General features: G+C 46.4%; 1 protein-coding gene across 1 annotated transcript; it reads left to right on the top strand.

Moving 5' to 3' along the window:
- The first annotated feature begins 4,993 nt into the window (after positions 1 to 4,993).
- On the top strand, positions 4,994 to 13,457 carry LOC139457956 (acetylcholine receptor subunit alpha-like). The gene is made up of 7 exons (XM_071239298.1): positions 4,994 to 5,063; positions 6,454 to 6,569; positions 9,641 to 9,685; positions 9,915 to 10,024; positions 11,201 to 11,739; positions 12,510 to 12,697; positions 12,887 to 13,457. Exons 1-7 carry the CDS (start codon positions 4,994 to 4,996, stop codon positions 13,184 to 13,186), a joined length of 1,368 nt encoding a protein of 455 aa, XP_071095399.1. The 3' UTR covers positions 13,187 to 13,457.
- Positions 13,458 to 16,983: the final 3,526 nt, after the last annotated feature.

Consider the following 16,983-nt stretch of genomic DNA (forward strand, 5'->3'; position numbering starts at 1 on the left):
TGACATATAGCGAAGTATCGTCAGCAAACAATTTTACATTACATTGGATGTCACAGACGATATCATTAATGAATACTAAAAATAATAAGGGTCCTAACACTGAACCTTGAGGAACACCAGCAGGTACAGGTTTAACATTTGTGTCCATTAATAACTGTATGTTGCTTTCTACCAGTTAAGTAACTTTGGAACCATTTTAAGAGAGTCCCTTTTATCCCACACTTGCTTAATTTATGCAACAATTCTTTGTGCCAAACACGATCGACAGCTTTACTCATGTCACAGAATATTGCCATTACTTCCCTTCCATCATCTAAGGCCTTGCCTATGAAATCATAAAGATTGGTCAGTTGGTAAGCAGTTGAGTCACGGGCGGTAAACCCTGATTGTAAACAAGTTTTAGGACACATTTCTCAAATACTTTCGATAGGCAACTTGTGAGCGCGATCGGTCTGTAGTTGCAACAAGCATGGATGTCATTTTTCTTATATAAATTGGGGTTACTGACGACTGTTTCCATGGCATAGGAAAGATATGTTGGGACAGGGTTAAATGAAATAACTTTACAAGTGGTTTCGATAAAACAATAGCCAAGGTCTTTAATATGCGATTACTTATCATATCAGGACCAGTAGATTTCGATACGTCAATCGACAATAATATATCCTCTTTTTCTTTCTCAGATAAACATATTTGCTCTACGAAGTAATCATTAAGAACATTAGCTTTATCAATATCGTCCTCATGTAGAACTTCGTCCTGTTCTTGGAGTCGCCACCAAGTGTTCTTACCTTGTGTAGTATTTACAATATCGTCAATTTTGGAATTAAATGCAGATTTGCATTTTCGAGTTTCAGAGATGACTAAATTACGCGTTTTTCTCCCACTAAATTGCCACCATGAGACAGCTAATCTTTGGTCTGTATAATTTCCTAATGATGACTTGATCTGTTGTTTAAGGTGTTTTTCTTTTTATTGCTAAGTACTAATGCAGAAAAAATGTTCATATCACTGCGTTTAGTGTTTTTGCAAACATTTTAAGCTGGTAACTGCATATCCAGGTGAGCTAAGTGCCGTGGCACTAATGTATATTAACAATTTCCCGCATAAAGCACAGGACCGACAACCCTACACATAATTAAGTGTGATATGTAGAAAGACAACAGTAGTCCAGTACAAGATACAAGCGTCTGTACCTGTACTGAGATTGAAGGTTCTTTTACGGAGTTGTATTATGTTAAAGTCTATGTGTAAATTATTCGTTTCGGCCATTTATAAAATGCCTATATATTTCAATCATTTTACAAATTGTCTGAAAAATCAGTCCATTTATATGGTAGGTTTTAAAAACATCACCATGGACACCATAATGCTGGGATTAGAAGCCTCAAATAAATAAAAAAATATCCATTGACTTTCGTTTTCTTTCAATCCTAACATTTTCAGTCTCTGGGTGATGAAATTTAAGATCACAAATTCAAATTTCAATTCGTTATCATATAAAATAAATTGATCTGTTTCTCTATTTGTAAAATAACTGAAATATTTAGGCGTTTTATAAATTGCTGAGTGAATAGTTAAGTATTTTACACATTGACCGATTTTACACACTGACTGCAACAGAGAGACACATATCTTGAAAATAGATTTAACCGTTTGATGGTATATTGACCATCTCGTGGAAGGTCGGGCCCATACGTACTAAGTGATGCAAGTTAGGAACAAACTCCAGAATGCCCATATGAAGGAAAAACTTCGGGCAGAGTACAAATGTAGACTTAAGAAAATCTAGAGTTCAGAGCTCAACGCACGCAAATACTTACGCTGTACCCTTTCTTTCAAATTCTCTTGCTGTTGATTGGGCGAAACAAGAAATTCAGGGCATTGACACCCTCACACGAAGAATCATGTCAGACAGTAGATCCCACCACCCTCGTTCTTACCTCAATCGCTTATGTTTACCAATATTAATGGGAGGGCGTGGTTTGATTAACGTGAAGGCTCTTCATGATAGAATTGTATTGTGCACTTTTGCACACATTTATTTGTCTTATGATCCTCTTGTGAAACATGTCAAGACCCATGATGAAAACAAGGCATCCCACAGTTTCTTTAAACGAGCCAAAGATGGGGGACATAATCTCACTGTCAATGTTGATTTTGTTGATAGTTCTGTACTGCTGGACGGTACAGAAATTAGTGTCAACCAAGCGAAGTGCCATATCAAATGGGCCCAGGGTCAGTTTTTCAACGAGAGGCTATCTGAACGACCACTTCAGCGAGTTTGTGTGCAGGGTGTTCAGAAGAACAACAAACCAGCAGAGTACTAGTATTTCGTTTGGATGAAGTCGGCTTGCCTGAGCAGTGAAACAGAAGGCGTCCCACTCGAAATGTAGATTATGCAATGAATATAACAAGACTGTCCAACACATTGTCAGTGGATGCCCAGCTTTGGCACAACACAGTATCTCATAAGCGACATGATGGAGTGGCTCGGTCCTTTTATTACCGTCTTCGCCATCCTTGTGTTTTTGACACAGACGTACATCCATGGAACGACCTAGAATATGTAGAGGGCGTCATGAAAAATGATAAATAAAAAATGTTTTTGAATAGGCCCGTATACAGACCCAGACCTACCCAGGGCTAAAAAAAAACCCGATCTTGTCCTTTTCGATAAATCCAACGAAATCATTTATATTATTGATATTCTGTCCCCTTTGACACAAATGTGAATGACAAGATTCAGGACGAACATGGCAAATATGCGGACCTCGCTTTCGAAATGTCACGCTTGAATCCCAAGTTGACTGTCATTGGGAGAGTACCCGGGTTTGCTACCAGGTATATAGCCCTTCTGACAACCGGGGTAATGCCGAAGGCTGCAGTGTTGGGGAGTCTTCACATTCTCCGAAAAGTTCCAGGTGGGTTTGACGAGGCAGCACTTCCTGGGTGAAGTCCCATTCGCTGCCTGGGCTGCGTGTAGCGGGTCAAGGGTCCTGAGCTGACGATGAGCTTAACCAGCCTGACTGTGCCAGGATCACCCAAGCCTTCTTAGCTTTTTTTTATTTTAATCTGTACATAATAATAATCTATATTCTGTTAAAATGTTTATTTTCCAAAACTAAACGAACCGGATTTCCCCGTTCTTTGATGCAAGTGCTCGGATATGAAAGGAAGGAAATCCTATAACGTGTCTGTGATGCCGTGAGACTTCAAGTATCGTTGTGCCATGTACTTCCTCACGTTCTGCCTATACAAGGGCATCTCTTTGTCTTTGTGTGCTGGCGATTTTCATGTCAGACCATTGTTTGTAACCATATGGTGACTTTCTTTTACTTTATAATAGATATGAAAAATAATATTTGTCTTTTATCTGCGCAATCGCATTGTTTGCGTATTTTCCACGTATTTTCCACGAGTCGGATATTTTGGGTTGAATCTTAGCTGAAGTGATGAACACACATCACGCAGGGTGAGCTACCGTACCATCAAATGGCTAGCCTTTCTTAATGAAACAGAGGAACATAAACAGCTTGAGGAGATAACGACACAACTTTGTGGGTCTTTATAGAAGATGCGTCACATGCAAATATTTTCTGTAACATTCCGTCCTATTGTAAGGCCTCTCGGGACCAGTGTCACTCCCGCCATGGAGGCAAATATTGTATTTTACAGACAAAGAGTCATTGAAACCGACGACCGAAATTATATCCGCGGCCATATTTCGCTTACAGTTACTATTAGAATTTATATATTCCATAAGGAAATAATTTTGGTGAACTATTTATACGATAAAACACGCCTCCGAGGTTTTGGTTGAAATTGTAAAATAGCGAGCGAGGGAAAAGCTTTTAGCGTGACAATAGCGTGACGTCATCATAAAGATTTAACTGTTGAATGTTTTACTTTGATCAGTGTCATTAAAGTCGCATGATGCATGATTAAGTCGGAATAATCACTTGAACCTTTTGATCCCGGAAGTAGAATCAACAGAATCTCATAATTTCTCCATAACGTAACTGGGGTCTTTATGATTTGTGAATGGCATTCATTCATCAAAGACAAGTAATATGTAGCACACATTAATTCTTCATCCCAAACCGAGTATTGAATCTATCCATTCAATAGTCTTCATGACAATAGCCCTTGCTCTCACATGCTGTCTTACTGTATGTATATGACCTTAAACCCTCCCTAGAATACCCCATGCCTCTCACTGATGCCGTCTTGAACCTGTAAATGGCTATGACCAGAACCATCACACTTTGTGTTTCTGATCCCCGGACTCGTCACTAGAAGATGGTACTTGTTCTTACCCTGTCTGGCGCTCGGCTCCGCATTAAGGGTGTTAAACAAGGACTGGTCGGCTCGGAGTCAGTATACTGTGTCTGAGTAGGGTATTCATGTTAAACTGCGGCATGGTATCTCGCTAATATAAGTGCAATAATAATCTTGGACGCGACATTAAACTCCATTTTTACCTTCACTCGTGTTTCTGCTCGGCAACCTGTTAAGCATGTACTGACCCTACACGCGCTAGCCTCAGACCCAACCAGATACACAAGGAAAGCATCTTACTGGACTCTCATATTCTTCAATATTTTTAGATCTTGTGTGTGTACGAATATAAGCGCCTGATATTAGGCTGCACACAAAGAACTAATTGTTGAAACAATTATTTAAATAAACTCAAAATAAATACCAGAATAAATGTCAACTAATAACTGATCTTTTCAACAGAGGTTGTGACAAGGTATTGACTTACGTATCATCAATGTAGTGTATCAATGAACGGATCACAGAAACACTAATTATACGATGCCTTTAATAGAGATGCGCCACTCCACCAGAAACACTGCCCTTTTGACCGTCATGCGCATGTGTGCAACCAATAGCAGTCCATCTGCCCATCCGATTACATACAATAAGAATTACGTCCTTGTGCAAGACAGAGCAATAGCTGACACCAAAGAAAGCTTCATCAACCGCGATGCTGTCTCTGCTGGCCTACCCCCTCAGCGTCCTTCTGGTCCTTGTCTCCCGAACCGACACAAGCACGGGTACGTTGATTGGGGGTATAACGGTTAATGTCTTGGCATTCGTGCGAGGCATTTTCTTGAATGGTGTTGATTCCTTTATGTATGGGCTTTTGTTTCTAGGGACAGACATACGAGTATCCATACGGACGTGACGTTTTTAATCTACGAATGATACCTGCCTAATTGTCATGTTATAAATCAATGTATAGTCGATGCATTTCCATTTGTGCATATTTCACAAACAATAATTAGCTATAAACGGCGAACAAGCATGGCTACTGGAAACGACATGGAGTAGTGGGGAAAATCATGGGTATTGGGGACGGTTAGCATGGGGAAGTGGGGACAAGCATGGGTATTGGGGACGGTTAGCATGGGGAAGTGGGGACAATCATGGGTATTGGGGACGGTTAGCATGGAGTAGTGGGGAAAATCATGGGTATTGGGGACGGTTAGCATGGGGAAGTGGGGACAATCATGGATATTGGGGACTGTTAGCTTGGGGTACTGGGGACAATCATGGATATTGGGGACGGTTAGCATGGGGAAGTGGGGACAATCATGGATATTGGGGACGGTTAGCATGGGGTACTGGGGACAATCATGGATATTGGGGACGGTTAGCATGGGGAAGTGGGGACAATCATGGATATTGGGGACGGTTAGCATGGGGAAGTGGGGACAATCATGGATATTGGGGACGGTTAGCATGGGGTACTGGGGACAATCATGGATATTGGGTACGGTTAGCATGAGGTACTGGGGACAAGCATGGGTATTGGGGACGGTTAGCATGGGGGACTGGGGACAATCATGGATATTGGGGACGGTTGGCATGGGGTACTGGGGACAAGCATGAGTACTGGGGACGGTTAGCATGAGACATTGGGGACGACAAGCACTAGATACGGGGCATCTTATCCCGAATTAGTGGTATGTTTTATTAAGACACATCGAAACAAGAACAGTGAGTGAAGTTTACTATGAGTTTGGGGGTCGATGGGCAGATCCATCAATGGTGTGACGCACTTTACTTTCTTCCTGTTTGCAACAATTGTTAGTTTAGGCTGAATTTTGAATTCTTGAATAATATCATCGGAATAGGGAAGTTTCAAATGTGCTGTAATACATACAGTAACAAGATACTTGACCTGAATTCCGGTTATAAATTGTCACACGTTTACAAATGTAGGGTCTGGTTAACCGCAGTACAGGAAGTTTATAGACTTCTAATCAGGTTGAGCAGAGGAGAGATATATAATAATAGATGTAGACCTCACTTGCTTTTGTAGATTTCAGTTAAGATATAAAAAGGTTAGCCTCCTAATCACTCGTCTTTCTTGACAGATAACATTCTAGAATACACAACTTACGATGACAACATGGTGATTATGTCAGTTGTTCTGTGCAGGTGGCATGGTGGACACACTACTTGGATCCTACCAGAAGGAAGTCCATCCCCGAACTGAGGACAACCAGAGTGTGTACGTGACGCTGGATCTGGCGATCAGACAAGTTGTAGATCTGGTAAGCTGACGCCTTCTTGTGAATGCTTTATGAAGAAACATTATGAAAGTCGGAGCAATGTTTTGTAATGGATCAATGCTGTGCATAGTGTCATCGCAGGGTGGCATGGTGGCAGGATAGCGGGATATTTGGCTTGCAGCCTTAGGGCGAAGTTGTGGTAGGGGGGTATTTTAGTGGGGTGGGAGGTCGGCGTGATGATGGGATGGCTGGGTGGCAGTGTAGTGGGGTGGGAGGTCGACATCATGATGGGGTGGCTGGGTGGCAGTGTAGTTGGGTGGGAGGGTGGCGTGATGATGGGGTGGCTGGGTGGCAATGTGATGGGGTGGGAGGTCAGCGTGATGATGGAATGGCTGGGTGGCAGTGTAGTGGGGTGGGAGGTCGGCGTTATGATGGGGTGGCTGGGTGGCAGAGTAGTGGGGTGGGAGGGTGGCGTGATGATGGGGTGGTAGGGGGCAGTGTAGTCGGGTGGGAGGGTGGCGTGGTGATGGGGTGGTAGGGGGGTATTGTAGTGGGGTGGGAGGGTGGCGTGATGATGGGGTGGTAGGGGGGTATTGTAGTGGGGTGGGAGGGTGGCGTGATGATGGGATGGCTGGGTGGCAGAGTAGTGGGATGGGAGGGTGGCAGTGTAGTGGGGTGGGAGGGTGGCAGAGTAGTGGGATGGGAGGTCGGCGTGATGATGGGGTGGTAGGGGGGTATTGTAGTGGGGTGGGAGGGTGGCGTGATGATGGGATGGCTGGGTGGCAGTGTAGTGGGGTGGGAGGGTGGCAGTGTAGTGGGGTGGGAGGGTGGTAGAGTAGTGGGGTGGGAGGTCGGCGTGATGATGGGGTGGTAGGGGGGTATTGTAGTGGGGTGGGAGGGTGGCGTGATGATGGGGTGGTAGGGGGGTATTGTAGTGGGGTGGGAAGTCGGCGTGATGATGGGGTGGCTGGGTGGCAGAGTAGTGGGGTGGGAGGGTGGCGTGATGATGGGATGGGAGGGGGCAGTGTAGTGGGGTGGGAGGTCGGCGTGATGATGGGGTGGCTGGGTGGCAGTGTAGTGGGGTGGGAGGGTGGCGTGTTGATGGGATGGCTGGGTGGCAGTGTAGTGGGGAGGGAGGTCGGCGTGATGATGGGGTGGCTGGGCGGCAGTGTAGTCGGGTGGGAGGGTGGCGTGGTGATGGGGTGGTAGGGGGTATTGTAGTGGGGTGGGAGGTCGGCGTGATGATAGGGTGGCTGGGTGGCAGTGTAGTGGGGTGGGAGGGTGACGTGATGATGGGATGGCTGGGTGGCAGAGTATTGGGGTGGGAGGGTGGCAGTGTAGAGGGGTGGGAGGGTGGCAGAGTAGTGGGGTGGGAGGTCGGCGTGATGATGGGGTGGTAGGGGGGTATTGTAGTGGGGTGGGAGGGTGGCGTGATGATGGGGTGGTAGTGGGGTATTGTAGTGGGGTGGAAGGGTGGCGTGATGATGGGATGGCTGGGTGGCAGTGTAGTGGGATGGGAGGGTGGCAGTGTAGTGGGGTGGGAGGTCGGCGTGATGATGGGGTGGTAGGGGGGTATTGTAGTGGGATGGGAGGGTGGCGTGATGATGGGGTGGTAGGGGGGTATTGTAGTGGGGTGGGAGGGTGGCGTGATGATGGGATGGCTGGGTGGCAGAGTAGTGGGATGGGAGGGTGGCAGTGTAGTGGGGTGGGAGGGTGGCAGAGTAGTGGGATGGGAGGTCGGCGTGATGATGGGGTGGTAGGGGGGTATTGTAGTGGGGTGGGAGGGTGGCGTGATGATGGGGTGGTAGGGGGGTATTGTAGTGGGGTGGGAGGGTGGCGTGATGATGGGATGGGAGGGGGCAGTGTAGTGGGGTGGGAGGGTGGCAGTGTAGTGGGGTGGGAGGGTGGCAGAGTAGTGGGGTGGGAGGTCGGCAGTGTAGTGGGGTGGTAGGGGGGATTGTAGTGGGGTGGGAGGGTTGCGTGATGATGGGGTGGTAGGGGGGTATTGTAGTGGGGTGGGAGGGTGGCGTGATGATGGGATGGCTGGGTGGCAGAGTAGTGGGGTGGGAGGTCGGCGTGATGATGGGGTGGTAGGGGGGATTGTAGTGGGGTGGGAGGGTGGCGTGATGATGGGGTGGTAGGGGGGTATTGTAGTGGGGTGGGAGGGTGGCGTGATGATGGGATGGCTGGGTGGCAGTGTAGTGGGGTGGGAGGTCGGCGTGATGATGGGTTGGTAGGGGGGCAGTGTAGTGGGGTGGTAGGGTGGCAGTGTAGTGGGGTGGGAGGGTGGCAGTGTAGTGGGGTGGTAGGGTGGCAGTGTAGTGGGGTGGTATGGATGGGTGGCAGTGTAGTGGGGTGGGAGGGTGGCAGTGTAGTGGGGTGGTAGGGGGGCAGTGTAGTGTGATGGGATGGATGGGTGGCAGTGTAGTGGGGTGGGAGGGGGGCAGTGTAGTGGGGTGGTAGGGTGGCAGTGTAGTGGGGTGGGAGGGTGGCAGTGTAGTGGGATGGGAGGGTGGCGTGATGATGGGGTGGTAGGGTGGCAGTGTAGTGGGGTGGTAGGGTGGCAGTGTAGTGGGGTGGGAGGGTGGCAGTGTAGTGGGGTGGTAGGGTGGCAGTGTAGTGGGGTGGTATGGATGGGTGGCAGTGTAGTGGGGTGGTAGGGGGGCAGTGTAGTGGGGTGGGAGGGTGGCAGTGTAGTGGGGTGGTATGGATGGGTGGCAGTGTAGTGGGGTGGTAGGGGGGCAGTGTAGTGGGATGGATGGGTGGCAGTGTAGTGGGGTGGGAGGGTGGCGTGGTGATGTGGTGGTATCGGGGCAGTGTAGTGGTGTGGGAGGGTGGCGTGGTGATGGGGCATCCTAGCGAGGGTAGTGGGTGGTTGAGTGGTGGGATGATGATGTTGGTTAATGGCAGAATGGAAGGGATGGTGGGTCGGATGGACAGCAGGGTGGTACAGGGGCGGGACAATGGGATGGCTTGGGGGCAGAGCAGTGATGGGTGTTCTTTCTTAATTGACCGGTTCCGACCCTTTTCAATACGTATGACGTTGTTTTACAATGAACCTAGTGATGTGTCATCTTCTGACGACTCAACTTACTCCTTGTCTACATTTCTAGGCCGAGACAAAGCAGATTCTGACAACCAATCTGTGGATCCGCATGGTAAGATCTTTATTTTCACGAAAATACAAATATTAAATAAATAATATTGCCCGAGGTTTAACCGAAAAAAATTATCGTTCATCGAACATGTTGATATGGTTGGAAAAGGTCAGTTGTGTGTCGGAGCACATCGTTGGGGTCCTCCAAAAACACATGTCTTGTGGCAGGGAACTAAAAAGTAACATTCTAACAAGAATATGAAATGGTTACAATATGATTTATTCTGCAGAATTGGACCGACCACAGACTCACATGGAACCCATCAAGTTTCGATGGAATTGACACCATTTATGTACCTTTGGACAGTATCTGGACACCCGACGTCACCCTTTACGATGAGTAAGTGTATTGGCTGACTGTTATTAATTATTTAGCCATGAGGACATGAGTTGATCCTAGTAATTCACAGTAATCACAGGACCAATGCTTGTCGTCCCCTATAGTAGCCCATGCTTGTCGCCCCCTATAGTAGCCTTTGCTTGCCATCCCCTATAGTAGCCAATGCGTGTCGTCCCCTATAGTAGCCCATGCTTGTCGGCCCTATGGTAGTCCATGCTTGTCGCCCCCATAGTAGCCCATGCATATGGCCCCTTATAGTAGCCCATGCATATGGCCCCTTATAGTAGCCCATGCTTGTCATCCACTATAGTAGCCGATGCTTGTTGTCCCCCTATAGTAGCCTATGCGTGTTGTCCCCTATAGTAACCTATGCTTGTCGCCCCCTATAGCACCCCATGCTTCTCACCCCTATGGTAGCCCATGCTTGTCGCCCCCTACAGTATCCCATGTCTGTCGCCCCCTATAGTAGCCTATGCTTGTCATCCCTATAGTAGCCCATGCTTGTCGCCCCCTATAGTAGCCCATGCTTGTCGTACCCTATAGTAGCCCATGCTTGTCGCTCCTATAGTATCCTATGCTTGTCCCCTATAGTAGCCCATGCTTGTCGTCCCCTATGGTATCCTTTGCTTGTCGTCCCCTATAGTAGCCCATGCTTGTCGTCCCCTATAGTAGCCCATGCTAGTCGTCCCCTGTAGTAGTCCATGATTCTCGCCCCCTATAGTAGCCCATGTTTGTCGTCCCCTATAGTAGCCCATGCTAGTCGTCCCCTATAGTAGACCATGTTTGTCGTCCCCTATAGTACCCCATGCTTGTCGTCCCCTGTAGTAGCCCATGCTTGTGGTCCCCTATAGTAGCCCATGCTTGTCACCCCCTATAATAGCCCATGCTTATCGTCCCCTATAGTAGCCCATTCTTGTCGCCGTCTATAGTAGCCCATGCTTGTCGCCCCCTATAGAAGCCCATGCTTGTCGTTCCCTATAGTAGCCCATGCTTGTCGCCCCATATTAGCCCATGCTTGTCGTCCCCTATAGTAGCCCATGCTTGTGGTCCCCTATAGTAGCCCATGCTTGTCGTCCCCAGTTCCTAGCAGACACTAGGTACTGTTGCGCCTTATGAAGACATTCACTCAGTGATGAGCTAAGGAACAGATTGCACAAGTCTGTATTCTATTTGTAGCACAGCATTTGGCAGTAACGTCGCTCTGTCGGAAAGGAAGTTCCACAAACTAAAAGTAACCAATGAAGGCAGAGTAACGCAGAGATTCCCCACCGTCCTCAGCAGCATCTGCGGTGTCGACACCACCTACTTCCCCTTTGACAAACAGCGATGTCCACTCAAGTTTGGCTTGTGGCTTCACGATGACGACATGGTGACCTTGACAAGCGACCAGACAGGGGACACCACGTCGTATCTCGAGAATGCTGAATGGTTCCTCACCGGAATCGATGCAGAGAAGAAGCCATATTTGTACAATGGTTTAGTCTACAGCACTATCACGTACAGTGTGTCCATACAAAGACGACCGGCGTTCTTCATGCTGACGTTGTTCTTCCCATGTTTTCTCCTCAGTAGTATGTCCATCCTCGGGTTCTTCCTCCCGCCAACTTCAGGGGAGAAGGTCGCGCTGCAGGTCACCCTGCTGCTGTCCCTGACAGTGTTCCTGTTCCTCACCATAGATACGCTGCCACCAAACTCCGAACCATTGCCACTTATGTGTAAGTACAGAAATAGTGACTGGACATGTCACTTGAAGATCCACCACTAGACCACTAGCATTCGTCAACACTCGCCCCTTTCTGTAACCTGCAAAAAGACTCGTCCCCCTATCGATGATTGTCATGTGCGAAAATACGACAAAATCAAAAATCCGCATTTGACTTCAAGTTCTTCGGTCAAAGAAACCCTCGGGAATAATTTTTGATTTTACATATGTCTTGCATCTAAAAATATACCAAAGATACAGTTATATGTGTTCAATCATGCTGTATAATACCGCATGTCCCGATGTGCTTTAAATTGAATCCGAAATTATAATATTTTTGGGGATATATACGTGAATCATTGCTCAACGAGTAGACAATTCTTTTAGCTATGCCCCTTTGCGCTTAGACGGAACCTGGTCGCTAAAATGGCCACGAGAGGGGCACGAGTCAGTATTCGGCTTGTCCCCGAATAACACGAGTTGGTCACGAATGGACCACTAAGTCGGTCAGGGCCCAAGAACCCATTGCTTGTCGTAATAGCCGACCAATGAGGAGTGCTTATGTGGCCTGGGTATTTGGCCGCTTACGATGCGGGTTTTTGTTTATGCTGTCAATCACTTGTTTGTCTGGACCAGACGATTACTTTCAGGTTGCAGTGATAAAGTTGTAACAGCGTTGCCCCGGCGTAAAACAACACTTATGTTACAAATTATTCATATTAGCGGGTGGACTCTGGCATTTTATACACCTTAATGACAGGTATCGTGTATTTTATATTGCAGGCGTGTACTTCGTGTTGGTGATCATGCTTGCAACCACGTCTTGCGTCCTCGCTGTTATTGTTCAGAAAATTCACCTGAAAAGCAAACAAGGCTGGAAGGTTCCTCCTCTGGCACGAACTGTCATCATCCACTGGCTTGGTCGTCTGTTGCTGATGAAGAGGCCACACGTTCGCAGGAAACATACAGATGTACGAGAGTTCAACCAACAAGTCTACAATTTATTTATTTTTTATCCTTGGTATCAAAGTCAAAGCTACAGAACTGAAAATTATTAATAGTTTGGCTTTAAAATGTATTGGATGTTTAGTTCCTTTGATCAAGATATGTTTTAAGTTTTAACCATTCCATGTTCTGAAGTTTGGGTGTTGTATATCCAGGAGGACCTTGAAGCAGAGAGAGGGGGCAACACCGTCGGTATTCAGAAAACTCCAACAGCAGAAACATCAGATGCACCAGCACCGTCAACATTACCTAGGGAGTATGGGGCTTTCCGGGAGATACTGACGGGCCTCGAGCAGCTGCTGAAACTCCATAAAGGGGAGGGGGCAACAGACGACACTGCCGAATATCAGGACTGGCTAACCATTGCATCTATCCTTGACAGATTCTTCCTGATTCTCTCTGTAGTCATTTCGGTTGTCTTATCAACCGTCTTCCTTATCCATTTTTCCGTTTGAACACCATCTGAAAAAGGAATGGTACCTTTGCGTGTACCGTTTGACAATCTGGATTGTCTCCCTATGGCTCTTACACCTGACAACACAATATTTATCTATTTCCCAACCGCAATAAGGATGTCCTAGCTTTTAACTTACATTTTATGAAGAGTTTAATATTAATTCTACGTTTAGCCAGCCTTAACCACGTATTCTCTATCAAAAGTAAAACGAAATGTATATCTTTGTGAAACTTGTTTAAAAATATTTTACATTTGCTGCGAATTTACAAGTTGAGGTAATTTAAAGTGTCAATGACCCTGGTCTGAATTCAGCATGATGATGGCTTTTATCATCAAAGAGTTAATACATTCTGAAAGACTGATGTTTCGGTGTTCCTCTGTGTCCTCTTCTGCTCGCGTAAGACTGACTAATAACCCAGCGTGGTCTTGTGGTCTTGTAGTAGAGCGACCGCCCGGAGAGCGGCAGGTCCTGCATTCGATCCCCGGCAGCGTCATACCAAAAGACGTTAAGAGATGGTACTTGTTGTTACCCTGTCTGGCGCTCGGCATTAAAGGGCTTAAACAAGGACTGGTCTGTTCGGAGTCAGTATTCTGTGTCTGAGTGGGGTATTCATTTTAAACTGCGGCATGGTATCTAAGTGGACTAGCACTATAAATCGGCATCAGTCCGGATAAGTTGATTATAAATAGACTCATCATTCATGTTTAGATTTTGATTGATTCCATGTTTTCTTACTTTTTCGATTTTGGTTTGTTTTAATGGCGGCCATCTTGCATTTGGCCTATTTTGGGTGTTTCCCCAAGTCAAGCTTTGGTAAACTATTTGTTTTCTTGAAAGTAGACCTGAACTGAAACGAATTGAAAAAACTTTTCCGTCAATTTTGTTGAACCTTCTTGAATATACTCTTCAAAAATAGAAACTTGACATAGATGTAAAACCACTTTTTGCCAAATATCTAAAATAATTACATTAAATGAGAACCAAATATAAGTCAAACAGAAAGACGATGTGTCTATAATTCGCGAAAACACATGCAAAGCACATAAACGTAGCGTTTGGGGATCAATGTTACAGCTTCATCCAAACGCAACCGCCTGTAAAAAACGTGCAGCACAGGATCCTGCATTTAGGCATGCAGTCCCCCTGCTGAATGGGTATAAAAATCCACATCAACGGCTGTTCATACAGTCCTTATAACGGCAGTAGAGGCGGTGACCGAATGCTAAGACTGAATGCAGCTCAACGGAACAACGCCATTGGGAGATTACAAGCTGGAGCAACTCAGCAAGAAGTGGCCAAGAACTTTGGCGTATCCAGAAAGACAATCTCCGCACTGTGGATCCGATACAACAACACCAATAGAGTTGACGACAGACCAAGGGTGACAACCCAAGCACAAGAGCGATACATCCGGCTGCGACACCTCTGAGACCGCACTACCACAGCCACGTCTACAACCACACAGATCCCTGGGGTACGCCGAATATCAGATCAAACGGTACGCAACAGACTGGGGGAGGCTAGACTTTTTGCACAAAGACCTGTTCGACGTCATGTATTGACCCAACGTAATCTGGCGGACCGTCTAACAGAGGGTTAGATGGGCATGTGCAAGGTGGAGAAATGTCCTGTTTTCTGACGAGTCCCGTTTCCTACTCACACGTGCTGATTGGCGCGCACGTATCTACATACGTCGGGATGAACGTTACGCCCCCAAATGTGTGCAGCAGGTTGTCCTATTTGCCGGCGGGAGTGTCATGGTATGGGCCGGAATTCATCACGGCGGTAGGACGCCTCTCTCGCATGTGGCAGGTGCATTGACAGGTGTGCGTTACAGAGACTTGATCCTACAGCATTACGTTCTTCCTCATGTTAACGTTCATGGCGGACAGTTCCAGCAGGACAACGCTCGACCGCATATTACACGTGTTTGTCAGGACTTCTTACAGCACAACAACATCCAGACATTACCGTGGCCAGCCGGGTCACCAGATTTGTCCCCGATTGAGCATCTGCGGGACGAGTTGGATCGACGCGTTCGCAGAAGGAATCCACCGACCCAAACACTTCCGGCGCTTCTTGGTGCACTTCAGCATGAATGGTAGCACATCCAACAGCGTGTTATTGACAGCTTGATTGCATCTATGGGTCGCCGGTGTCAAGCGGTGATTGACGTGGTGGGCACAACCGATTCTGACATTTTCTGTACCCCTGTGACATTAACTGTATTGTGTACGTGTGTCTGTCTAGGTGACACGATTAATGTTTTGAACATTGTGTACATTGACCTCCAAACAGTGTATCAATTATGGTTTCTGTGTCCTATTTTGAAACAATCGCATTATATTACATTTTGAAAGTCGGTGTCAAGTTTCTTTTTTGAAGAATATATAAACCTTTGATTACCGGACTACACGCAGCCACACACACGTGTATGCACGTAATAATTTTGGACGCGACGTTAAACCCCATTTCACCTCACCCTACCTCACCTAACCTCACCTGGCAGTGATTATCACTGAGTTGAACGCGTACTTCATTCACATCACGGGTGTCATCTGGATGTGGAAGGAAAGCCTGAAGAGATGTACGCCAAAGACGTTTATCGCTTTGGTGAAACCGATTGATATGGTCCTGACTCAACCAAGTCAACGAGACTGACCACACGATCCCATTAGTCGCCTCTTACAAGCATAGTCGCCTTTTACAGCAAGCATGGGTTGCTGAAGACCTATTCCACCTCGGGTCTCCACGGTCTTGTCCAAAGTGTTTGTGTTTTGGATCATGTTCAATTTGGTGTTGTTTTTACCACCAGGTTCTTTGAATTGGACAAAACAAGGTTTGAACCACCTTGGAGATGAATGTTGATCATCGTGTCTCATTTATTTCAGTTACAGGGCCGGGTTCCTGCTCAAAAGTAATATTGCCCTGATAACACTATTGTGCTTTAGTGCTGACTAGTACTTGACGACCATCTTGAATTTTTGTAGATTTATCAATAGTCGAAAAAGTTCAGTAATTGTGAATATGTTGTTAGAAACATAATATGGCTCCATGCCTTTTTCATCAAAAGATTTAACCTCATCTAAAATAAGGAAGATTAATAATTGGTGGCCAGATTGGATTATGCGAATAAGACATATTTCCTAAACTGGGATTGCTTGAGACTTTTAGTATGTTATTCTTGGGACCTTGTGGAAATGCATTGTTATGAAATAAATTCTGTTGCAATTTGTTCCAAGTGAATCCTTATTTGGCCTGGACTGTATGGGGTCCATGACAATCTACCAGTGAAGATCCGGGGAAAGAATAGGTCTTCAGCAACCCATGCTTGCCGTAAAAGACGATAAGAGGCGACTAACGGGATCGGGTGGTCAGGCTCGCTGACTTGGTTGATGCATGTCATCGTATCCCAAATGCGTGGACCGATGCTCAATCATTGAATTGTCTGGTCCAGACTCGATTACTTACAGACCGCCTTCCGAATTGATACCCTTTGCCAACGGTGTTAGGGAGGATTTTATCCCAGTTTCGTTAAAGTCCTTCTCTTTCTTGCCGGTCCAAAACGTTCTCTACAGCTCCCGTGAGCTGCCAGTCACATTAAAAACTCAAGCTGTTCATACTTTTACTGTTTATTAATCTGTGATTCAACAATGCTAAGTGTGATCCCCTTGTATTCCCATTTTAGGCATTCAAAGACTATATAATAAATATGTGGTGACTACATGACCTACATGCTGATGCAAGATACAAGCATATTTCTATACTGCCATCACACTCAGCTCAACAAGTAG

This window comes from Haliotis cracherodii, unplaced genomic scaffold, assembly GCF_022045235.1.
Source record: "Haliotis cracherodii isolate W230 unplaced genomic scaffold, xgHalCrac1.p SCAF_1, whole genome shotgun sequence".
Taxonomy (NCBI): Eukaryota; Metazoa; Mollusca; class Gastropoda; order Lepetellida; family Haliotidae; genus Haliotis; species Haliotis cracherodii.

Excerpts from the sequence above, each read along its gene's own strand:
- LOC139457956 (XM_071239298.1), top strand. The coding sequence starts at position 4,994 with ATGCTGTCTCTGCTGGCCTACCCCCTCAGCGTCCTTCTGGTCCTTGTC. Across the intron at positions 6,570-9,640 it reads TCAGACAAGTTGTAGATCTG|GCCGAGACAAAGCAGATTCT; the intron begins GTAAGCTGACGC and ends CTACATTTCTAG. Across the intron at positions 12,698-12,886 it reads TTCGCAGGAAACATACAGAT|GAGGACCTTGAAGCAGAGAG; the intron begins GTACGAGAGTTC and ends TTGTATATCCAG.